The sequence below is a fragment of the Babylonia areolata genome, chromosome 6, assembly GCF_041734735.1.
Source record: "Babylonia areolata isolate BAREFJ2019XMU chromosome 6, ASM4173473v1, whole genome shotgun sequence".
Classification (NCBI taxonomy): domain Eukaryota; kingdom Metazoa; phylum Mollusca; class Gastropoda; order Neogastropoda; family Buccinidae; genus Babylonia; species Babylonia areolata.
Window position 1 is genome coordinate 26775455 of NC_134881.1, and position 25398 is coordinate 26800852.

The window sequence follows — 25398 nt, forward strand, 5'->3', positions numbered from 1 at the left end:
TTGCAGTTAAAAGAATCAAAAACAAAAACCAGGACGTCTTGATACACAAACGTGACAAAACAACGCAATCTGAAGAATTCTACGTAGTGGTCAGCAGTTGCAAGCAACGGTCAGTGATGGCCAACAGTATAGTGAAATCCTGCTAAAACGTTCCAATATTGCATACAATGTGATGCAAGCTGAACTCTGATAGTGGTCAGTAGTGGTTATGCAGTGGTCAAACATCTTCAAAGACATAATGTACAAATGCGACAACATAATGCAGTCTGAGCACTCTTGAACTGAGGTCAACCATGGTCAGCTGTGGGGGTGTTAACATAGACCTGGGGGAACTTAGACCTAGGGGAATATAGACCTGGGAGAACTTAGACCTGGGGAAACATAAACATGCTCCCCTGCACTGCATGCCAACTAGGTCGCTGTTAACCTCTCTGATGTTGTCTGAAAGTGAGCATGATGTGAGCGGGCGTGGCATGGCACGTGAAGGACATACGTGTGTGTCTGTGGGTGGGTGGGGGTGGTGGTATGTGTGTGTTTGTCTGTGTGTGTGAACATAGACGCTAGCGTCACAAACAGAATTGCCTAAGTCAGTGCCGCCTTTGGGAGACTCCGTGAGAACGTCTGGGAGCGGAGACGACTCAGCTCTTCCACTAAGCTGAAGGTCTACTATGCAGTGGTCCTTACCACCCTCCTTTACGTCAGCGAGACCTGGACTGTCTACAGCAGACACGCCAAACAGCTCAACCGCTTCCATGACCTGGGCTGTATCTGTAGACTCTTCCACATCAGGTGGCAGGACAAAGTCCCCAACACGGAAGTCCTGGAACGAGCTGGCCTCTGCAGCGTCTAAACCCTTCTGCAGAATGTCCAAGCCAAGTGGGCTGGACATGTGGCCAGAATGTCAGACAGCTGACTGTCTAATCAGCTGCTGTGTCAGGGCAAGCGCTCAGTTGGAGGACAGAAGAAACGCTACCAAGACTGCCTCAAAGCGTCCCTCAAAGTCCTGGGCGTCGACTACAACACGTGGAAGACACTTGCTCTGGACCATCCAGCTTGGCACAGCATAATCACCACAGAAGCCCGTGAAGCTGAAGCCAGGCGCATCACCGAAGCGCACCGAAAGCGTGCTGTGCGCAAGGCCCGAGCAGCATCCACTGCCACAACAGCATCCACTCACTTGTGTCCCACATGTGGGCGAGACTTCAGGGCCCGGACTGGTCTCACCAATCACCTCTGGACCCACACCCACCGATCTTCCATCTGACTCTTGAAGCCATGGTCATCAGTCTTCGAATCCGAAGGAGTTGGAACAACTGAGGAGTTTTATAAATTCTCATTATTATCATTATTATTAGTCATTCGGATGAGACGATAAACCGAGGTCCCGTGTGCAGCATGCACTTAGCGCACGTAAAAGAATCCACGGCAACAAAAGGGCTGTTCCTGGCAAAATTTTGTAGAAAAATCCACTTCGATAGGAAAAACAAATAAAACTGCACGCAGGAAAACAACAACAACAACAACAAAAAAGGCGCTGTCGAATTGCGGCGCGCTCTCCCTGGGGAGAGCAGCCCGAATTTCACATAGAGAAATCTGTTGTGATAAAAAGAAATACAAATACAATTAAAATTATTATTATTATTATTATCATCATCATCATTAATGTAAATGTGATACAGACTGGTTGGGTGAGCGAAGTGTCCAGCCAGGAAGGGTAAGAAATGGCCTAGGCTACTTCCTACCCGGGGTAAGAACCAGCCAGGGATAGGTTTCGGCCTGTTACACCGGCTCCTTTTCCATTCAGTCCCTCAGTTTCTCTCTCTCTTTCTCCCCAGCTCCCTCTCTCAGTCTCTCCCCCCCCCCCCCCTCTCTCTCTCTCTCTCTCTCAGCTCTCTCTGTGATATGTATGAATGGAAGGGATTTTTACCACCGAAATGCTTGCACTGAGATGAACGTATGTTATTGGAACCCACTCGAAGAATAGTATTATAGTGAGTCAGTAGTAATCAACTGAGTCTCACCGAGACAGCTTAAGGAATTACGGTCGGCGAGGGGAGGGTGGTGGTGGTGGTGGCGTGAGCGGAAGAGGGGCAATGGGATTACTAACAGAATCACATGCATGGGAGATTGCATCAATATACGCATATGCCTTATCATTTCCCCCGGACAGTCTGCCGGAATAAAAATCAATATAGCTGACTGTATATTCTCACTCGAGTCTCTCTCTCTCTCTCGATCTGTGTGTGTGTGTGTGTGTGTGTGTGTGTGGTGTCAGTATGTGTGTGTGTGTGTGCCGGTGTGTGTGTGTGTGTGTGTGTGTGTGCCACGGTGTGTGTGTGTGCGAGTGTGTGTGTGTGTGTGTGTGTCTGTGTGTGTCAGTGTCACAGTGCGTGTATGTGTGTGTGTGTGTGTGTGTGTGTGTGTGTGTGTGTGTGTGTGTGTGTGCAGTGTGTGAGTGTCACCGGCCTTGTTTGGGGTGTTTTTTTGTCTGTCCGCATATTCTCACATTTTGACGCCTCCTTCACTTTGAACTCATGAAACTGAAACTAAAATTGGAACCGACAAACGTAGACTCCGGACTTGACCCAAAAGATATATTCGCCTATGGATAGTCACATGTGTGGGTGTGAGAATTTGTGTCAGTGGAAAAGTTGCACGGATGACTGTCGAGTGTGCTGAATGATTTCATATCGTCTGTTTGTACTACAGCTCAGAGCAAGCACTGTTGGTGTGTCGTCTGCTTCCGGCTTATAGAGGGCGCAGACCATATATGTGCAATCAATGGCGTAGACGCTCCGCCCAAACATGGCAAGCATAGAAAGTATAAAGAAAAGAAAACTTCAGATAGCTGAATGGCTCATATCCGCGACAAACAAAGAACCGATAAGTCCCAAGGCTACATCCAGCAATGTGAACTTTCACGATGTGTTTGTCTTTTCAGCTGCTTGTTCCAGCGGTGACAAGGACACAGCGAAGAGGTTATTAAAAAAGGGGGTTGACATAAACACTGTCAACGCGGACGGTCTCAGTGGGCTTCATCTGGTAAGGATTGAAACATTGGTAATTTATCTGTCATCCTGTTAAACAGAAAACAAAATGTCTTTTGCATTATTTCCGTGTGTCGAATGATCCCAGATGTTCGGGTCCCGCGTGCTTGGAAATTTTGTGAAGTTTGTTCGTGTCGCTATGAACGCCGTCTGTTGTAAACAGCGAGAGCGACTCATTCGGACGTTCTCCATGAAGTATTTGACTGCTGTGTGTATAGAATCAGAATAACTGTTGGCTGTTATGTTAGAAGAGGTGTTATTTTGTGTTTTCGGTGATTATTGGAAATCTGTCGTCGCCTTGACATAGCGCTGTGCTTTGAGTTTGAGGGCAATGCAAAACATGAATGGAAAAATATTGCTAGTGATCATGAATGGAGTATGAAATATACAAAACCTTTTCTTATTATGAAGGAAGGAACTTATATTTTTTTAGTTTCAGTGGTGTAACCGTTTGACAAGGTGATAACCTCACTTCTGTTTTGTTCTCAATGTGTCTCAATGATCTAGCACAATATATCTTACATGATAGCAGAGTGGTAATTCTAACAGCAATTTAGACTGTCAGTCAGACTCAGAGGGACCAGCTAGGATCTAACAAATTTCCTATGGGCCATTTCCATGGTTTGAGTAATTCTGCTTCATTTTCAAGTGGTTTTTTTTTTTTATTATAACTTTATGAAAGTGTGGATCTGGATGTGTGTGTGTGTGTGTGAATGCGCACATGTGTGTGTACATTTGTGTGTGTGCGTGTGTGTAAGACATCCCCTCCACCCCCAACCCTCTCAAAATAGGATTGAACAGCTTCAATGATAAGTTGGGTAAAAGAAAGTGAGGTTAGACATTATCACATTTCAGCATTCCTGTTGTTTCCCTTCCAAACATACACACACACCCCTGCATGCAAGTACACACTCACACACACAGAGGTACAGACACAAGTACAGATACACACACACACCTGCGTGCATGTACACACACACACACACACACACACACACACACACACACACACACACACCACTCAGTAGACCCAGAAACTGTATGCGTAGTGGCTGAAAAGTCAAATAAACCTTTTTTTTTTGCCAGTATTGTTTCCAACCTTTGCTCAGCTGGTTCTTGATATAATTATTTTGTAGTGGTCCTGTCTTTCTTATTTACTGCCCATCATGCCTTCTGCCATGCAGAGCATCAAGAAAGAACTCACACTCTTGCCTGTTTTTGGCTAGGGAGGCTCATCACACACAATGGTGTTGGTTTCTTTTAATGCTGTTTCCCTAACAAAGCTTGGTTGTTAGCTCTGTACCCACCCCCCTACTTGGAGAACTACTGGATTACACTCAAGACTCTACCCTTCAACCTGTCTGCCTTAGGTGGCCTTACAAGGAGAATTTAAGCTCCCATCGACATAGCTCTATGGGTCCCTGAGGCACACAAGCCCCCCTCACCCTCCACCATGGCAAGGTAGCAACCCTTTGGGCACCTGTTTACAGCTGGTCAGAGACCGGGAGTAGTCCTATCAGTGGTTTACGAATATGTTTGGAGGTGGAACAATGTTGCCTATCACTACTCTAGTATCAGTGTATGCGAGCACTGAGTGTCCAGATATCATGTTGAAAATCTTCTACACATAGTTGAGCGAACTGTAGGCTCAAATTGGAGTGTCATCCATGATACATAATAATACCAACTTACCAGATGACCACGTGCCACTCCAGAATGTTCTGCAACTATAAGCATGTATATCAGGATGACTGATTTTGTTGTTGTTGATGTGATTTCTTGTAGTTTTGTTGTTGTTGTCCCAATAATTTGTGTGGTCAGGTTTGGAACCATGCGTGAGTCTGTTTTCATGTTATGAAGTGCTGTCAATGACTGATTAGATCACAGTATTGTGAAAGTATTATCAGCTTAGATATTTGGATATAATTGGTTTACTTACCATGGTGTTGCTGGAGCATATGTAGAGCATCTAACATCAGATCTGTTGTTTATTTATTGTGGGTAGTCATTACCATGATCACATACTCCTCACCCTTAGCCAACACAAGTCCTTGTTGGTTTCAGATTGGATTAGTTCCCTTTTTTCTCTTCTTCTTCTTTTTTTTTTTTTTAATTAATTTTTTTTTTAAAGCAGATATGGTGTAATGTATATAATACACATTATATATAGATTAGCCCGCACTCTTAGGTGCCTCCTTGAACCAGGAACTGGAACTCATTTTTGGGATGATTTCAGGCCTGCCTTGATGGCAACTTTGACATGGTGGAGTTCCTGGTCAATGAGCAGGCAGACATTGATGCGTGTGACAATGAAGGATGGACAGCGCTGCACTGCACTGCCCACGTTGGTGACACCGAGATTGCCAGGTACGGAATTCTTTGACGAGGCTCGTATTTTATTTTGTGTATGATCTGTTTACTTCTATTCATTTTTTGTTTTAAGCAGTCTGGATAGATCACTGGGCATAGCATAGCATGGGTTATAATATATATGTGACCATTGTTGTGTCAGGCATATGTTTACTATGAATGGGTGTTCTTATTGGAATGTGAGAGCATATCTGGGCTGTGTGTTGTTTTGTTGAGCAAATGCATGTCGCCTTTTTGACAGCAAACAAGTCAACAATTTCTGTTTTAGAGATAATTAAGTATTCATGTATTGTGTGTATAATTTGTGTTTGTACACTGACCTGCAGAATAATCATCTCCCTACTCTTCACTGGCACCCAGCCTGTCTGTTTTGTCTGTTTTGATGTATCAGCTACTGTCCAAAACATTCTGAAACATCATGCCAGTTTTAGTATTGCAAAATCTTGAACAACATTTCTGTTCAAACACCCAGTGAAACCAAGTTTGATGGTATATTAGTGTTTGAGGTTTTGAGTGATTGGAAACACATTTGTCTGTGTAACATGAACATTGTTAAAACTGACTTTTCCTGGTTAAAAGTGACATTCAGTTGACATTTTTTTCTGCACTCCCTGGCCATACTAAAAAGTTAGTTTGGCTGGTGCCCACTATATACAGAGACAATAACTCAACTCATGTAGAACTAGCTTACAAGGTAGTATATTCTACTGAGGCTACGAAAGAGAATTCATTTGTGCTTTGATATGTGTATGGAGGGAGGAAGCCTTCTGGCAATCTAGCGCTCTCTATGATAGCGTTCTTTGTTCCGGGATGCTGGGAAAGTATGGGACTACCAGACACAGGTGCTTGCATACTTATGCTTGTAAGTCATAACATTGTTGGTATCATTTTGTTTCTTTTTTTGTGGGTTCAGAATCCTTGGCTTCTTCAAGATTTTGTGCAATCTGTGGCAGATACTTGCTGGAACAAGGGGCAAATGTGGAAGCTGTCAACACTTCTGGTGACCTTGCGATTGATATTGCAGAAGACAAGGAAATGAAGAACCTTCTGCAGGAAGAAATGGACAATAAAGGTATGCGCACACGCGCGTGTGCGCACACACACACACACACACACACAGAAATATGCAAACTATTCTTTGTGTAGGTGTGAAGTGGAGTTGAAGAGTTAGCTTTCTTTGTGTAGTTGTGTAGTCAGAGGGTTAGCTTTTTTTGTGTAGGTGTGGAGTCAGAGGGTTAGCTTTCTTTGTGTAGGTGTGGAGCTAGAGTTAGCTTACTTTGTGTAGGTATGGAGTCAGAGGGTTAGCTTTCTTTGTGTAGGTGTGGAGCCAGAGTTAGCTTTCTTTGTGTGGGTATGGAGTCAGAGGGTTAGCTTTCTTTGTGTAGGTGTGGAGTCAGAGGGTCAGCTTTCTTTATGACGGTCTGGAGACATATGGCTAGCTTTTTGGACTCAGAAGGTTAGCTTTCTTTGCGTAGGTGTGGAGTCAAAGGGTTAGCTTTCTTTGTGTAGGTGTGGATGCAGAAGCGGCAAGGAGAGTGGAGGAAGAAGTGATGATGGCCGACGCTCAAAGCTGGCTGCTGAACAACAAGGTGGAGGACAAAGTTCATCCTGTGACAGGGGCCACGGCTCTGCATGTCGCAGCCGCTAAGGGATACATTGACGTTATGAAGTGAGTTCAGGACTTGGGTTTGTTATATTGTGTGTGTGCGTGTGTGCATGTGTGTGCGATCTGCCGTGACTGTGTGTGCGTGTGTGTACATTCTGCCGGGACTCTGTGTGTGTGTGTGTGTGTGTGTGTGTGCAGTGTTTTTTGTTGTTGTTTTTTTTTTTAGTGTAGTATGGTTTATGACATTAAAACTTCTGGAAGTAGCCAGTTTGTAATGTATCCTGTGAGACACAAGCTAAGGACAGAGTCGCACATACACACATGTACGCAAGGTCAGCTGAGAGTTGGGTTTTTTTTTGTTTTTTTTTTTTTTTTTTTCTCAGTGTGTTACTTCAGACTGGAGTGGACATCAATGCCCGGGATGCTGATGGCTGGACCCCCCTGCATGCCGCGGTTCACTGGGGTCAGACGGAGGCCTGTCAGATCCTGGTCGACCACATGTGTGACATGGAGCTGAGAGATCAAGTTGTAAGTTCCCTGTGTGTGTATGTTTGTGTGTGTGTGTGTGTGTGTGTATGCGATTGTGTGTGAGTGGGATGGATAATCAGAATAGCTCAATCATTTTTCTGATTGTGTGTGTGTGTGTGTGTGTGTGTGTATGCATATGTGTGTGAATGGGGTGGACAATCAAAATAGCTCAACCCTTTTTCTGATGGGTTACAAGTGTTGTTGTTCACCGCCAAAAGACCAACACCACCTGTAACCTATGTCACTGATTTCTTTCCAGGTGATTATTTCCTCTTTTCCTTCTGCTTAAAGCATTGTTTTTCCACAGCAGTATTTATTCTTCTATTATGTGTACTGAGTTTGAAGATTCCTAGGGGGGTGGGGGGGGAAAGAAGAAAAAAAAAAAGAAGAAGAAGAAGGAATTGGGCTCCATTTTAAAGTCTAACAAGTTACAAGAAAACCTGACTCAGTAGGACAGGGTTCATACTACTACCAGGCTCCTAACATCCTATTTTTGTCATTTGTGTTCAAAATATTGTTTTCTATGATTGCATTAGTATATTTTGTTTCTGTAGAAACAAAAACAAATGTTCCATTGGAACCAGAATATTGTTGTTCTTGCCTATCTGGAACTGGTTATCCAAGAAGGAATTTTGGTTATTACTAAAATGTGCACCACAGGTGCTTGATTTGGGGTGAACTGTTGTGGTTAGCGCAAGGCAGTTAAGTCATTCACCTTCGCTTTTTGGGGGTGGGTGTGTCGCTTTATTTCAAAAAACACCAGGAGGTAGACAATGTAAATTCATGTATATGTTCTATAAACCATTATGGCTATTTTATGATGTCCATGCGTACAGACACTATATCAAGTTTTGTGTTCACATATGATATATGTACATGCACATGTGTGTGTGTGTGTGCATATATGTATGTGTGTTTATGTGTGTGCGCACACATATGTATGTGTGCGTGTGTATGTGCTTGTGAGCATGTGTGTTTATGCTTGAGAGTACAGGTTTGTAAAAAAAAAAAAAAAACTACAACACTGCAATCAGTCATTAAGCAGTATATTATATTTTGTAACAATGTTCTGTGTCTCAGTCAGAAAAGATTTGTAAAAAAGATATATGTATATATTACAACACCGCAGTCACTCATTGTATTTTATCACAGTGACCTTTGTGTGTGTCTGTCTGTGGGACAGGGCTACACAGTCTTTGACTACGCAGATCTTGCAGACTCAGACTCTGAGATGCCGCAGCTTTTAGAAGAACTGAAGAAGAAACAAATCAAGGTATGTTACTGTAAATAGACTGTGTATGTGGTTGTGAGTGTGTCCAGATGAGAAGTTCAGAAAGACCAAGTTTTTCTTCCTTGGTTTTTATGGCACCTGACTAAAATTACCACACCATGTGAGAGTAATGCTGCAGTTTCAGAAACACTGGGTTTTTTTGCTGTTGTTGTTGGTTTTTGTGTTTATGTAACAAAATATAAGTTACAATATATGGACTGTTATATCTGAAAGAAATTGATGAAACTTGTGAAAATGGCTGTTTAAATTTATTTTTTCAAGGTACTTAACTGGAGCAAGTACTTGCTGTTGAGTTGCCAGTGTTTTCAGAATTGTTTTTTCTGGTAATGAACAGTCCTCGGTTTCAGTTTATTTGAAGTTTTTTTTTTTTTTTTAAATTTGTTTTGTTTTCTTTAGTTTTCAGCTTTTATTTTTGTTTGACATGATAGATCCTTTCCAAGGACATTTTCATCACTTTCTCTTCCGTATGCATATGTGGTCACGTCCAAACTCATCATTAGTTTTGTGATAGCAGTATGAGCTTGTTCAGCACTTCAGAGAAAGATAAAGTTGATTTGGTGCCTTCACCCACTGTAAGTTGTAAATTTCCAAAATCAGACTTGTCATATTTTGAAATGACCATGCTGTTTGATCAGTTCTCACTAGAAGAAACCATGCCAAAGGGTCAGAGACTTAATTGTTAACATCAGTTATGTTTGTTTTTTGTTTTTTTGAAGATGTAAAATACTGATAAGTGATAACTGCACAGTCAGTATCTAGCAAAGCCAGTGCTTGCTGTGGGCATGCCAAATTTCTGTACTCTTGACACCATTCGATTGATTCTTAACATGAGATTGATCATTAGCATGTTATTGATCCATAGCATGAGATTGGTCCCCTAGCATTTGAATGATCTGTAGCTTGTTGATGATTTCAAGGAGGGAGAATGTTGTCATAAAAAAAGGTGCTTTCCTTTTTTCTTAGCGTGTGATTGATCGTTGGCATGAGATTGATCCCATAGCATGTGATTGATCCTTAGCTTTTTAATGACTTCAAGGAGGGAGAATGTTACAGTGTTTTCGCTAAGGAAAAATAGATTGATTCTATGGAGAGAGAATGTTGCCATGAAAAAAAAGTTTTTTTAAATGACTAAGGAATAATAGATAGGTTGTCTGACTGCATTTACCACTAACACTGCTGAGTGACAGAATCAGTAACTCCGCTATCTGCAGATTGAAATAGCTCTGACAGCATTGCTTGTCAGTAGACAAGCATGCGAGTGAACAGTCAGTCAAGAAGAAGGAAGACTAAAAGAAGGGTCCTGTTCAGAAAGGGTACCTTACTTTTGTATTTGTATTTGTATATCTTTTTATCACAACAGATTTCTCTGTGTGAAATTCAGGCTGCTCTCCCCAGGTAGAGCTTGTCGCTACACTACAGCACCTCCCATTTTTTTGTATTTTTTCCTGCGTGCAGTTTTATTTGTTTTTCCTATCTAAGTGGATTTTTCTACAGAATTTTGCCAGGAACAACCCTTTTGTTGCCGTGGGTTCTTTTATGTGCACTAAGTGCATGCTGCACACGGGACCTTGGTTTATTATCTCATCCGAATGACTAGCGTCCAGACCACCACTCAAGGTCTAGTGGAGGGGAAGAAAATATTGGCGGCTGAGCCGTGATTCGAACCAGCGCACTCAGATTGCACTCACTCTTGCTTGCTAGGTGGATGCGTTACCTCTAGGCCATCACTCCACAGAATTACAAAGAACAACAGCCTCTGCAGTATTAAAATAGTTGTTAAAATAGTTTTGCAGTTTTTATATTCATTTATTTATGGATTTAAAAGAAAACCAGATTGGAGGGGGTGGTGGGATGCTTATGAAGCAAACTAAAAGGATTTGTATTTGCTTTCTGATGTTACAGCGTCGAAGAGGTGATGACTCCAGCAAGGACATCATCCTTACACGTGAAAATAGCTCAGAGCAAAGGTTAGTTATTGACTCTTTTCTTGCTGAGTGCATGTATATAACAATGGAACATATATATATTTATGTATGTGTGTGTCTGTGGTAAACTTTAGCAGATACATTTTCTCTGGAAATACTTTGTCTGTCAACAGGAAATATAGTTAAATAACACCCCCCCCCCCTCCTGATTTGTAGGGTTGTGTGTGTACTGGTTTTACCCTCCCCCACTTCCCTTCACCCTCATTGTTTTTGGTTTTGTTGTTGGTGAGCAGGGATCAAATGTGAGCCATGAAAGCTTTGCCTCTTGTTTCATTTTTCTTTTTTTTTTCTTCTTTCATGTAAGGATACAATTTCAGATGACTACTCATTCCCATTTAGGTGATTGGTTACAGTCAGGTCACATCACAGCTGTATTTCCCAGTACACTCTTACAATAGACAAAGAGTTCTTACATGTTCTTTCAGGACCTGTTTTTGTATCACCATCATCATCATCATCTGAAAAAAAACACCTCCCACCTCCCTCCCCTGCGTTATCCCTCTTGTCCTTACTCCCCACTCTCCACCTTTTCCCTCCTTTAACTCCTGCCCTCGCAACCCCCTTGACCCCAAACAACTGAACTCCCCCCAAAAAAACTATTTCTAACCACCCCACCCCCTCCCTCCAACAGTACCCCTTCCCATTTACTCTGCAGCTACTCCCATGCAACACACTCTCTCAATGTCTTGCTGATGTATGTGTGACTAAATTTGTTTTTGCTTGTTGCTTTCTGGGTCAGTGTTTTTTTGTTGTTGTTTTTTTGTCCTCCCCCCCCTCCCACTACCACCCCACCCCAAGTGTTTTTATTACTCAGCCTCAGGCATTTCAAGGGAGATTAGGCAGTGGGCTGAACAGGCAAGGTACTTGGGGGTTGTGTTATTGTTCAAGGGTGAGGATGATTAGGTCTTAATCCAGTTACCTTTAGTATGAAAACTGGTGGAGGTCACAGACCTCAAGGTTCCTCTGTCCAGGGTGTGAAATCTCTTGCCTTCCGTGTGTGTGTGTGTGGTGTGAGTGAGTGAGTGTATGTGTGTGTGTGAGTGAGTGAGTGTGTGTGTGTGTGTGCGTGTGTGTGTGTGTGTAAGTGAGTGTGTGTGTGTGTGTGTGTGTGTGTGTGTGAGTGAGTGAGTGTGTGTATGTGTGTGTGTGTGTGTCTGTGTCTGTGCATGTACAGATGTGCATACTTTGTATGTTATTGTATTATCTTTTCAAGATGTGGATAATGAGAATAAGATTTTATTGTTGTTGTTAAAAGTGCTTGATTACAGTCCTTGAATTAAAATATGAAACAAGTAAAAGCAACAAAAACAACAGTAAAAGAAAAGAACAGCTACTTATCAACATAGGCAAAGAGTGGAACTGAAAAAAACTGATGGGGCTCAATTTTGGTTCTTTCTCTCCTTTTTTCTCTGATGATTACATTCACATGGTTGGGCTTTGACATTTTGCAAGTTCACTCAACCATATTGTAAGTATGACATGCCCGTGGTAACAAGATTTTCCATCCCAGGGAGCCCATTCACAGAGACTTTACCCCCCGACCCCCCACCCCCCACACCCCCAATCCCCACACTTCTACCCTTCACCCTTTCTCCTTGACCCGCCCCTCCCTCCCACCCCCACCCCCTCCCCCCAGCCCTGGCAAAACAGACATGGATTTAACTTTCTAAACCCAACCCCCAGTGTTTCAAGCTGACTGTCACATGACCTCAGGAGAGGGGGTTGGGGGGGGGGGAGGGCTCGGTAGGTGGTATGTAGTTGTGGGTGATATGATGGGTGGGGGTGGGGTGGGGTGAGGTGAGGTGAGGTCGGGGCCTGGGGCAGTGCTTGGTGACCAGTGGCAGCTTATGGTTCCTTGCTGTGCCTTGTTCATCTCCCTGCGGCACACACTGTAGTGTCTGTCTTCTTTGAGTGAGGGGTGGGAGAGAGCGGTGGGTGGAGGGGTGTTGGGGGGGCCGTTGGTGTTTGTGTGATTCGCTGGCTTGTCTGCTGTAGAGTTTGTTGCACCTGTGAGGGTCTTGGAGAGGACAGGGGAACATTATTATTCTGTGTCCGTGTTACGTGCTGAGTGATTTCCAGCATTAATCCACATAAGGTCAGGAAAGCTACTTGGAGGGTAGAGAAGGGTTTTTTTTTCTGTTTTCTTTTTTTTTTCTTGAGGGGTTCGGGTTGAGGGGAGAAATGGTGGGAATGGGGGCATGGTTGCTGGGTTGATCAGGGTGGGGAGGTGGGTGGGTAATTGAGGGGGGAGCAGGGGAGGGTGAAAGAGAGGAAGTCAAGAATGAAGTATATATGTGTACAGCAAGGTACATGATTATTGTGGTGTTTTTAAGATTTGCAGAAAATTATTATTTCTTAGTTTCTCATATCACCTCAGGGCTAGTACTTTTTTGTATGTTTTCATAATATATATATATATATATATATATATATATACACACACACACACACACACATATATATAGTCTTTTAATGAATAAAGTATGCAAGAGTGTTGATCTTATTTTAGTCTGATGGCATTCAGTACTTGTTATCTGAAACTGGAAGGTTAAGTTTGTTGTCTGCGTTGATGCCTGGACATTGTGTTACCCACTTTTAGAATGTGTGATTTGTGATCAGGTTTAATTGCCTAGACACAAACATAGCCTTATGGTGGGTTGAATTAGTATGTGTGTATGGGTGTGTGTGTTTTGTTTGTGTTTCTTTGCAGTAAGAGGAGTAGTGCTCATGATCACTAGTGCCCTATCAATCCTCAAAAAGTGGGTGATTAAAAGATTTTTTTCCCTTGGAAGGATCAAACCATAAAAATGCAGGACATTGCTGACATCAATGCTCCAACTTACTTTGGATATCCTGTGCTGGGCCCCAGTTTATTGAAAAGTACTCTTTGGGGTAAAACAGTTTGGGCTTCACATGTGAAGTAAAACTTGTTCTAGAGAAATGATGGCTACAGTAGTGGGGTGTCACCTCACTTCGTGTTGCCCAGTCTTGGACATGGGCTGCCAACAAGTACTCTCCAGCCATCCTGGTCCTGTGCCAGTCACACCAGCTGTCTCCAGGTGCGGCCTGTCCTCTTCATGTCTGTCTCCAGGTCACTGCACCATGTATATCTTGGACAACCTCTTTTCCTTTTCCCCAGTATGTTCTAGGCAAGGCCTTGCTTCGTGACACTGGATGCAGGCTTGTGGAGCATGTGGCCGATACACCTCCAGTGTCTTTAGAATATCTCTTTTTCTGCTAGCTGCTTATTGTTTACTTGCATACTTCTTCATTACTGGCTCTGTCTTGCCAGCAGATCTGAATAGTCCAGTGAGGTCAGTGCCTTGCATTTTGTTGCAGAAGCAGAGTGTCAGAAATGAGCAGTGACCAGACGCACAACATGACCACCAGAACTGCAGAGAAGGAAGAGGGGGTGAAGCTCGACGCCAAGTTGAGCAGTTTGTCTTCACTGGAAGATAAGGATCAGCACTCCAAGACATCAGACACTCCATCCACACAGACTGCAGAGTCCAGTGAGAAGGGGTTTACTTCATGTTTATGTTAAGTTATGATGGGAGTAGCAGAATTGGTTAGGCATTGAACTTCTGATCCGGTGTTTACCGGTGATCATAGTTTGAAGCTTAGTTTCGGCATGGTGTTGTGCCTTTGGGAGAGGTCCTTTGCTCACTCCATCCAAGTTTAAATGGATACCTGACTTGGGTCAGGGAAGGTAAAAGCTTTGGAAGGAGAGGATTGGGCCCTGCCTTCCTGTACTGAGCCCCAGACTCCATGAATATGAATTCACTGCTTCTACGTCCATGAAAGGCTATGGCTCTTCAACCTTTACTGGTTTTGTTTTGTTGTAGTTGTTACAAGGAACAGAATTTCCTTTTTGTATTGTACTGTTTTACTCTTTTTCACAACAGCTATCACTAAAATTTTGGCTGCTCTTCACAGGGAGAGCACATTGCTCAAATTTTTCCTTATTTTCTATGCAGTATAATATTGTGCCACATGTGTGTGTACTTATGACAAAAAACAATATGATAAAGAAGACAAAGGTAGTAAAAGGAAGGGAAACCAAAGAAGATATAATGAAGATAAAGGCAGTAAAAGGGTGATACACTGTCTGGAATTTAAAGCATGGAAGATCAATGAAAAAGGAATTTGTCTTCAAGCAAGGATACAGTCACCCTGCTGAACGACACTGGCAGCATGTCATGCAAGCAGTTAATAATCTTTACTAATGTAGCACCCAATCAATGAATAAAGTTTGTGCTGAGCACTTTACAATACAATAGTTAAAAAATAAGAATATATTACAGTATGTTACACTATCCATCAAAACATGGAAGTCTGAATAAGTGAGAAACATTACAAACTGTGACAAGACAATGCATCAAAGTACGATTTCTTGGTTTTTGTTTCAGTTTAAATTTCTCATGGAGGCGTCACTGCGTTCAGAAAAATCCATATACGCTGCACCACATCTGCTAAGCAGATGCAGCATAACCCAACGTGCTAAGTCAGGCCTTGAGTACGTGCACTTATATTTGTTTACCTATCAGAGTGGATTTCTTCTACAGAATTTTGCCAGAAGACAACACTCATGTTGTCATGGGTTCTTTTGCAGTGTGCTGAGTGTGTGCTCCATACAGGACGTCGGTTTATCATCTCATCCAAATGACTAGACATTTAGTTTGATTTCACGGTCAAACCTGGGAGAAAGGGCAAGAGCAGGATTCAAAGCCAGACCCTCATGGACTCAGCATTGGCAGATGAGCTTTTTGACCATTCTGCAACCTTCCTCTTCTTTTGATTGTGGATAGATCAAGCATAATTTCTCCACAGGAAAGTTTTACAGTGCTTCCAAGTTGTCACTTGTTCTGCATGCTTGTTTATTTGTGTGATTTTGATCTTTTCTTTTTCAGGTGTTGTTGTGGTTGTGGTTGTGTGTTTTCCTATTTTTTTTTTTTTTTTTGTTTTTTTTTGTTTTGTTTTTTTCAAACAATTAACTTATGACTGTTCAGAATGAATTATTTATTGCTTGCATGTTTGTGGGTTCAGCAGAAAACAAGAACAAGCAGTCTTCACTGATCTCACAGCCTCAGGTAAGGAGCATGGCATGGGGTTTATTACGGGGAGGGGGGAAATGGAGATATTTTATTATTTTTTTGGCACTTTTCCTGCCAGATTATCCCAGCATGCTTTGGTGTGCTTTTCGTAATGGCAGAGCTTCAGCAATCATTGCTTAAGATTGTTCAGCTTGATCAGTCAGGTTTTAATTGGTGCAGGCTTCACTTTGACCTCTCTGTCAAATTCTCTCTGTGTCTGTCTTTCTCTGTCTCTGTTTCTGTTCCATTTCTTTTCTTTTTTTTTTTTTTTTTTTTTTGCTTTAATTTTGGACAGAGTTTGCATTGTATATAAATGCTTATCGTTAGGTGGATGCTTTATATGTTGTTGTTTTTTCCTTGCATTTTTGATGGTGTTTGAATTATGCATAGTATCGTGCAGATGCTTTATGTAGTGGATTTATCTAGAAATTATACTAACTATGAACATATATAGGTAGCTATTCTGCATTCAGATAGTGTGTTACACAGTCATGATGTAACCGTTGAATTTTTTTTTAAGCTCCTGTAGGTTCAAGATTCTCCGAGCCTGATTTTAGATTACAAACTTACTTTTGCGTTTGTCAGTGTTTGTCAAATAAGTCATTAGTGAACCATCCATTTATCAGTGAAAATCAAATAACTAAAGAGATGGTGATGTGTATAATAACAAAATGGCTGTTGTAAAATTGTAGAAATGCAAAACCATTGCATATTTTTGTTTATTGCTTGTTCAGTTATTACCTTTAGATTGTTGTGTGTTTTCATGGTTTTATGAACGTAGCTGTTTTTCACTTTCAGTATTAAACTGATTGAACTTAGATATTTTTCAAAATTCACTAATGCTTGCTGTTTTGTGTTGTTATTATGATTTTCTTAATGAAGCACACTTCTACTTTCAGTATCAAATTGACTGAACAGTGTATTATTGAATCCATCACAAAATGCCTGTTGTTTGGGGTTAACTTCCCACACACGATTAACCTTGTTGTTTGTGCGCACGGTTTGGAACAGTTCCCACGGAAAAGGCCTGCCAGTCTCTCCTCTCTAGACACACTCAAACGTGACACGCCCAAAACTGACCAGGTCTTGGACCAAGATATCCCCGATAATGCAGTCACCACTGTCACCCTCTCCCCTCTTCCCTCTCCTACCTCTCCCCCCTGGTTATCTGATGAAACCAAGGTGTTCCCAGATGTCGGCTTCCACCTGGCGGTGGGAAGCTCTGAGTCTGTTGTCACGGCTCAGGATGTAAGTGTTGTTGTTTTTTCCACACAGTGATGCCTGTCCTTTGCCAGCACTGTTGGACTTTGTAGAAAACTCCTGTGTGGTTGGATTGGAAGTTGCAGACATGAATTGTAATTTTGAATTGTGCCAAAGACAAACACAAGATTGTTTGGCGGTTTGTTTACTTCATCGCCACGTATCCCAAAAGTCATTGTGCTCCTATTTTCGAACAAATAATGATGATACAGTACGAGAAGTATGGAATTACTTCCTTTCAACACAGAAGTCATCTTCTATGACAAACGTACCCTATTTGAATGTTTTTTTGTTTTGTTTTTTAGGTATTTTCCTCCTTGCGTAGAAGGTTATATTATCTCTTGAACATTGTAATTAGTTCCATTCTACACACCACATCACTATAGCAGAATGACAATTTAAACACATTAAAAAGGGAGAGTGTAGCATGAATGCAGCTCTGAGATAAAAAAAACAACAAACAAACAATAATATTGTGAAAATGGAGAAAATAGGGGAATGAACTGAGCTCCTGCACTGAAGAAAACCACACACACACACACACACACACACACACACACACACACACACACAGATTTTTCTTTGCGGATGTTATTGTCATGGGAAGTATAGAGAGCTTCCTTTTAAAAGAAAATCAGATTATCCAGACACATATTAAAAAGATAGGAAAACAAATCACAAAGCCATGCATTGAATTGAGGAAATTTCATGATTTTGACAAACCAAACGGCTCATGATTAACTGAAGGGGAAAGAAAAAAACAGACAAACAACAACAACAAAAAACATTCAAAATGATTTCCTTGTAATGTGTGTGTGGTGTGTACAAATGACATGTCAGTGCAACAAAATATGTAAGTGGTTGTCAATGCAACTTCCAATCTGGTCAGACAGTGCTATTGATCTCTTTTCCAGTAACAGCTTTGCTGTGGGAGTGGAATTCTTGTAACTCTTTAAAAAAAAAAAAGGGGGGGGGGGGGTATTGAACAATAGAAGGGGTATTGGCAAAGTATTCTCATCTGTCTTAAATACTTTTTTTTTTTTTTTTACTGTCTTTATTTTTTTTATTTTTTTTATTTGTCACATAAATCTTCAATCTGTCTCCTACTCTTTTTTTTCTTGGCTCCTTTGTTCTTTTTCCTTTTTTTTCCCCCTTAGCTTCATTTTTTCCCCTTTAACCCCTTTACTGCTGCTGATAGAAGGCAGGAACAAAAAAATATCAGCCGTGTTGTGAAGTTTATTTTCTGTGCTGTGAAACAAAGACAGCATTTCCTTGAAGGCCAAAGCACCCAGTTTTTGTTATTTTATTCTATTTATATGTCTGTGGTAACTTGGGAAATGGTAGAGGAAATGGAACTCAACTATGACTACAAGATTGAAGTGACACTGATTGCTGGTTGTCCTCTCATGTTGCACCTTACATCGACATGCTACATGTTGTGCGTGTGAATCTGATGTCATCTGGTGAATTCTGTTTGTGTCAGAATTCAGGTTACCTTGCACAGATTGCCTATAAACCCTTTCCCCAGACTCCTTATGGATGTATATATGGGTCCATGACCAAATGCGTTCAACATTTCTCTCTCTCTCTCTGTTTCCCAGTCGCTGTCTCTTAGTCTCTCTCTCTCTCTCTCTCTCTTGCTCTCCCACTTTCCCTCTCCCCCCAGTATTTTATTCATCTTTGAGCTTTTCCATCAGACACCCGTTCAGACATCAGTTGCATGATAAAGAACTTTGTTTTGTTTCTGTAAATTAATTGATCCCATTTTGTTTTATTTTGTTTGTTTTTTCTCTTATTCCATTATAAGTGACTGCATTTGATGTCTTCTAACCGTGCTCATGTTTTTTCCATTTCTTTTGATCATTGACAGACGAAATTGATGTCTTCTAACCATATAAAGTTCTCTTCCTTCTTCTAATCCTTCTCCTTTTGTCATTTTCTCTCTCTCTTATACTCTCACTCTCGATCTTTCTTTCCCTCAGTCTCTTTAGCTAACCTTTTCTCTTGCATGCTTGCTTGCTGTTGCTCATTCTGTGTATGCCTTTGTAGTGATGATGTGGTTTTTTGTTTGATTCGTTCTGGAGAAGAAAAGACAACCGTATGTTGGAGATCAGACTTCACCTTCCTGTCAAGCAGTCTTGATGCCAGGATGATTTTTCTTATTTTAATTTTTGATTGGGATAAGAAAAGCATGCAGAAGCACCTGCAGAATCAAAATCTGCAGTCATAAGTTTCACCTGTCTGGGAATTACTTATCAGTTCCCAAGGAACTCGTCCACTGGTAGCTGGTTGTTTTGATGTCTTTACTTCACACTTACCTATAATACTTATGATGTATATTTGTATAGCGTACTGTCTCACTGAAAGCTCACTATGCTTTACATGAAAGAAAAAGTTGCATCTTGCATGAACCACAGATTACCTCTCTCTCTCTCTCTCTCTCTCTCTCTCTCTCTCTCTCTCTCTCTCTCTCTCTACAAGAGTAAGAGTAATTTGTTGGATATTTTGATGTTCTGTTAACTTTGAATAATTTATTCTGTATTCATGAAATGATCATCACCAGAGGTGACATGGAAAAATATGTAGTCATCAGGCTTTGTTGTTAGCATGGTAAGGAGTAATTGAGCTTTGTACTGTGAACTATGTTGATTTTTGATGCAGTTAATGATGAGTGGCACATTTTCATAATTACAAAATGTTCACTGTGAGTGTTGGGATTTATATGCATTTTAAGTGCATAATTTGGCAATTCAAGATCCAGGTTTTGATTTCTTTCACACATTTGGACTGTGGATTTTTGAATATATATTCTTGAATTAAAAGAAGAAAACCAGACAAAAAAAGATTGATTTTCTTTCTCAGTTCTTTATTTTACCAAGTTTGCTGTTTATGATGCTACTGTGTTCAAAACAACACTGTAATGTGAGTAACAGGTAGCTAGTAATCTTATTTCTTTCTCTTAAAAAAAAAAATTTAGGAATAAAAGTTTGTGTTGTGTATAAAGCCAGATTGTGGGTGATTCAAAGCATGTCCATTCAGTCCCTTTTTTCTTTCTTCTAAATAATATTATTCAGATTTTCTATTATGGTAGACATATTGTAATAGTTATATCAAGTAGATTAAGCATAATTGAAAGAAGAAAAACAGGAAAACAGAGTAGCAGTTGTGCGACATTTAAGCTAAAGAAAGGTTATTTAAAATTTTTGAATATTTATACATATATTTCAAACTCTAATATATTTTTTTTCCTGTTTGTCCACCAGAACTCAAGCACAGATCACAGCACAGCCATGCGCTCAAATGAGCCATGGCGACATGGGTCGCACACGACTGAAAGTGTGAGCATGGAGCATGACCGAACAAACAGGAGCGATGGCACGTCTCTCCAGCGCTCTGCCACTATTTCTGGTGCCACTGTCGACAGCTGGATAAAGAGAGTGAGTAGCTGAGATCTTGGGGAGGGGATGTGGGGGGTGGGGGTTATTGTTTGCTTTTTTACATATTACCATTTTATTTAGTTATGATTTGTGCAGAATTTTGAATAAAGAAGATAACCAAAAAAAAAATTAAAAAAAACAAACCCAAAGAACACATACACACAGTAGTGATAATAACAGTGGATACTTATATAAAACTCTATCCAGAAAGATGGTCCAGGTGCTTGACAAAGCCCAGAATATTCTACATTAACAAGAGGATTACATTTTGAAGAATGAAAGAAACACTTCTGAAACTTGATATTATTGACTTTCCTCCCTAACCTCCAGAGACGAGAAAAAATGAGCTCTGAGCACCACCTCTCCAACACATCATCCTTGACGACAACTTCGGTGACCTCTAACCCTTCTCCCAGCGTCCTGACAACGTCTGCCAGCTCCACGGAATCCAACTCAGGAGAAAGGTAATGTGGCTAAATGTGATATCCATGTGTTAACGTAGGCAGTGCGTGGAAAGAAAGTTCTTTTTGCCCCGGCCCTCCTAGTATCTATGTTGACTTTTTTGATACCATGTTCCATGGGCACTGGTATTGAGGAAGAGAGGAAAGTGGCAGAATGGTTAAGATGCTCATCTTGCCAGCACTGAATCCGTGAGGGTCTGGGTTCAAATACTGCTCTCACCTTTTTTCCCCAAGTTTGACTGGAAAATCACTGAGCATCTTGTCGTTCAGATGAGACGATAAAGCGAGGTCCTGTGTGCAGCACGCACATGGTGCGCTGAAAAGAACCCATGGCAATGAGTGTTGTCCTCTGACAAAATTATGTAGAAGAAATCCACCCTGATAGGTACTCAAACATATGTGCATGCACTCAAGGTCTGACTAAGGGAGTTGGGTTAGCTGCTGGTCAGGCTTTATCTGCCTATCAGAGGCGGTGTCGTGTATATAGCTTTGTCCGAACGCAGTGACGCCTCCTTCAGAAGCTGAAAAACTGAAACTGGTATTGTATTGTATTGTAAGTGTTACTCTTTGTCACAACAGATTTCTCTGTGTAAAATTTGGGCTGCTGTTCACTCGTTCACTACAGTGCAGAGCCACCCTTTTTTTTTTTTTCCTTTCCTTTTTCTTCTGTCTGCAGGTGTATTTGTTTTCCTGTCAAACTTGACGTTTTGTGCAAATAAATTTGTCAGGGAAAATCCTTTTGTTACCTTGAGTTCTTTTACATGCGCTAAGCACATGCTACGCACAGGACTTCAGTTTATCATTTCATCTGGATGACTAGCATCCAGACCAATACTCAAGGTCTGGTGGATGGGAAGAAAGTACTGTCGAGTGTGGGATTTGATCCTGAGCACTCAGATTCTCTCACTTCCGAGGCGGACGTGTTACCACCAGGTCACCACTGTAGTATGGTTTTGTTGGTGGATTATTGCTTAAAGCTTTGATTATTATTCACAGGCATTGTTGTATTCCCTGCCTTTAATTTCAGTGTGAAATGCACTTTTCTTTTGAATGTATCTTATTTCAAATCTGATTTTTCATGTCAAAAAGTAGTAGTTTGGGTTTAGTTAACTTTGTTTGCTTCATCTATTTTTTAATTGCATTTTATTTTACTTGGTTTTGTTTGAAGTGAAGCATGTTTGTTTTGTTGAGCCTTATTAAGCTTTTGTTTTTGTGCATGCAAGGTGTGTGTTGTGGGCACATGCCTTTTGTTCAATGTTTGTAGATATTTTATGGAGTCTTTTTAATACTTTGTTCCCTGATTACTGATTTATCCGGAACAACTGGTTGCTTCCCTTGGACATAGTACTAATATTTCTGTGCTGCAGTGGACACGTACAGTTTTGCTTTCTCATCAGTTGTCTTCTCACTCAGCGTTTTTAACTGATGAGGCTTTAGCTTCTCTTGTTTGGTGGTGCTGTCAAGGGGATTCAGTATATTTTTGAGAATGTTTTGTGCATGTTGTGTATGGAGTATGGCTTTGACAGTGCACTCAACTGTTGTCGGATCAGTCCACAGCAACTGCAAACTGCAGTGCAGCTGCACTGATGGGGTACAAACAATTTAGCATTTGTTTTATGTATGCATAGTATGTGTATTTTGCACATGCTCAGTTGTTTTTTTTTGTTTTGTTTTTTTGTTTTTGTTTTTTTAGCATATGTGTTGCTTACACTTGTCCTTTCAGGAACAGCTGGTCAGAACAAAGCAGTTACGCACCATACCGAGACTACCTGACCCGGTCTGGGTACAAGCCTTTCTACCAGCGCCAGCAGGAGATCAACCAGCAGAAGGAGTTGGAGAGAGCGGCGCTGAACAGCCGACAAGTCACCCGACCCCCCACCTCCTCCTCCCCCATCCATTCTCCATCCTCCTCCTCCCCGTTACCTTACGCCGCCACCACCACCACTACCACCACTACTACATCCTCAGTCCTGTCTCCTCCCTCTTCTGCCATATCCACGACCACCACCACCATCGCCACAACTGCCACTGCCACCAGAACTGCAGTCACCACCTCTGCCGGCACTACTACCAGTTCAGTGTTCACAAGGTGAATACACACACACACACACACACACACACACACACATACACACATACACACACACACTCACACACGCATGTACAAATAATGACCGTGCATTGTTATGATTTTGAATGCAGAGATACCTATAAGAGCTGTACAGTTTGCATGTCAAGAATCCTTCTGAATGTGTGTGTGTGTTTGTGTGTGTGTGCATGTGTGTGTATGTTTATGTGTGTGTGTGAGTGTGCGCGCACATGTTTGTATGGGTGTGTATATGTGTGTGTGTGTGTGCATATATGTCCCAGTATTTGCATGTGCAAGTGTTCATATTTGTGCATGTTTTCTCCAATAGATTCTATGAGCCTCCAAAGCGTGACGAAGAGGCAGAAACACAGCGCAAGGTCAGAGCAAGGCATGAAAGGCAGACCAGAAGACCTACACAGGTATGACAGTTTCACCTTCTCCACAGCTTTGGTGTGTGTTGTATGTATGTGCTTGTGTTTCCTTATCATCACTTTACTGTTGTCTGCCAGAAGCAAGTGCATTAAAAAGAAGTCAAGCAAAAACGCCTATGGAAATGAAATTGTATAGGCACAGATTTAGGTTAGGTATGGGTGTGAATTAAGTTAGGCATAGGCGTAGATTACAGTGGAAGAAAGGTGGTAGAATGGTTAAGATGCTTATCTGCCAATACAGTGTCTGTGAGGGCCTGAGTTTGAATCCAGGTCTCACCCTTTCTCCCAAGTATAACTGGAAAATCAAACTGAGTGTCTAGTCATTTGGATGAGATGATAAACCAGGGTCCGATGTGCAGTACACACTTGGTGCACTGAAAAAGAACCCATGGTAAGAAAATGGTTGTCCTCCGGCAAAATTCTGTAGAAGAAATCCACTCTGATTGGTACACAAATATATATGCATGTTCTCAAGGCCTGCCTAGTCTGTTGGGTTATCACTGGCAGAGCATCTGCCTAGTCTGTTGGATTAGCGCTGGTCAAGCATCTGCCTAGTCTGTTGGATTAGCGCTGGTCGGGCATCTGCTTAGTCTGTTGGATTAGCGCTGGTCGGGCATCTGCCTAGTCTTTTGGATTAGCGCTGGTCGAGCATCTGCCTGGTCTGTTGGATTATCGCTGGTCAGGCGGCTGCCTAGTCTGTTGGATTATCGCTATTCAGGCATCTGCCTAGCAGATATGATGTAGTGTGTTTGGATTTGTCCAAACGCAGGGACGCCTCCATGAGAAACTGAAATCAAAGCATTGCTCATTTGTGTGTGTGTGATATATCCACCTAGGAAGTGAGAGAATCTTACGGCATTTTCAGCTATGTAATCTCCCATTCATCCAGACCATGAGTTGTGGTCTGCCAGAATTTCACCTTGAGAAATCTGTTGTGACACAAGCATATTGCTCTACATTACATTACAGCACATCACATTACATTGCATTGCATTGCATTACATTACATTACATTGGTTATTTTGTTTGAAAACATCATTGTCTGAAAAATTGTGATTTTGATCTCATCTGTCATCAACATTTTTGTCTGTTTTGTGAATGGGTGATTTGATATGTTACACCTCAGTGACTGAAATATTACATTCAGGTTGTTTCATTAGGAAACTGGAGTCTGATCAAAAAGTTGGCAGGTAAAATCATAAAATCATCATGAAATCATCTTCATCATGAAAAAAAAAAAAAATCAGAAAGTGATGATAACATGACTTGATTCTGTTCATTCTTCAGGGCATCCTCTCAGAAGACGTTCAGAAAGCAGATAAGATTGCAAGGCAGGGTGACAGCAGCCAGAAGAACGCGGCAGAAGACACATTATCGTCCAACACTTCAATACGAGACTCTGGCCAGGACATCACACCAGTGGGGAACACCCCAACAACAGCACCGTCATCATTGCCTTCATCGCCTTCAGTTTCAGCTGGTGATCAAGAGGGGACCAGCAGCAGTCTCAGCTCGCTGCACAGGAATTGGGACCATGGGGAGGACGTGAGTGACCTGAGACTGGGGTTGGTGAGCTTGTACCGTAAAGTTCGGTCTGTTGAGCGCACTGGTATATAAGCTGAACCCACTAAATTTTGGAAAAAATTGAACTTCATACATACACAAGCCGCACTGGCTTATAAGCCACACTTATTTCCAGCACTGGAACACATACTGATACTACAGAAAAGCTGTCAATACTGTAGGTTATGAAATAAACACAAGCGGGAACAACACAAAGAAAAGCAAGTGAAAATACTG

At 41.6% G+C, this 25398-nt stretch overlaps 2 protein-coding genes across 2 annotated transcripts in view; both read left to right on the forward strand.

Annotated features, from left to right (window-relative positions):
- The first annotated feature begins 2799 nt into the window (after positions 1 to 2799).
- LOC143283481 (uncharacterized) lies at positions 2800 to 6656 on the forward strand. Its single transcript, XM_076589722.1, has 4 exons — positions 2800 to 3042; positions 5284 to 5414; positions 6371 to 6489; positions 6637 to 6656. The coding sequence occupies exons 1-4, from the start codon at positions 2806 to 2808 to the stop codon at positions 6654 to 6656; spliced, it is 507 nt and encodes a 168-aa protein (XP_076445837.1). The 5' UTR covers positions 2800 to 2805.
- A 284-nt stretch (positions 6657 to 6940) lies between these two features.
- LOC143282891 (uncharacterized) overlaps positions 6941 to 25398 on the forward strand; it is a 56722-nt gene continuing 38264 nt past the window's right edge. Inside the window, exons 1-11 of the mRNA XM_076588769.1 lie at positions 6941 to 7086; positions 7407 to 7551; positions 8735 to 8824; positions 10745 to 10809; positions 14167 to 14339; positions 15874 to 15917; positions 20444 to 20617; positions 20948 to 21081; positions 22802 to 23167; positions 23496 to 23586; positions 24886 to 25143. Of these exons, the coding sequence (XP_076444884.1) occupies positions 6968 to 7086; positions 7407 to 7551; positions 8735 to 8824; positions 10745 to 10809; positions 14167 to 14339; positions 15874 to 15917; positions 20444 to 20617; positions 20948 to 21081; positions 22802 to 23167; positions 23496 to 23586; positions 24886 to 25143 (1659 nt within the window). The 5' untranslated portion in view covers positions 6941 to 6967. The remainder of the gene's footprint in view (positions 7087 to 7406; positions 7552 to 8734; positions 8825 to 10744; positions 10810 to 14166; positions 14340 to 15873; positions 15918 to 20443; positions 20618 to 20947; positions 21082 to 22801; positions 23168 to 23495; positions 23587 to 24885; positions 25144 to 25398) is intronic.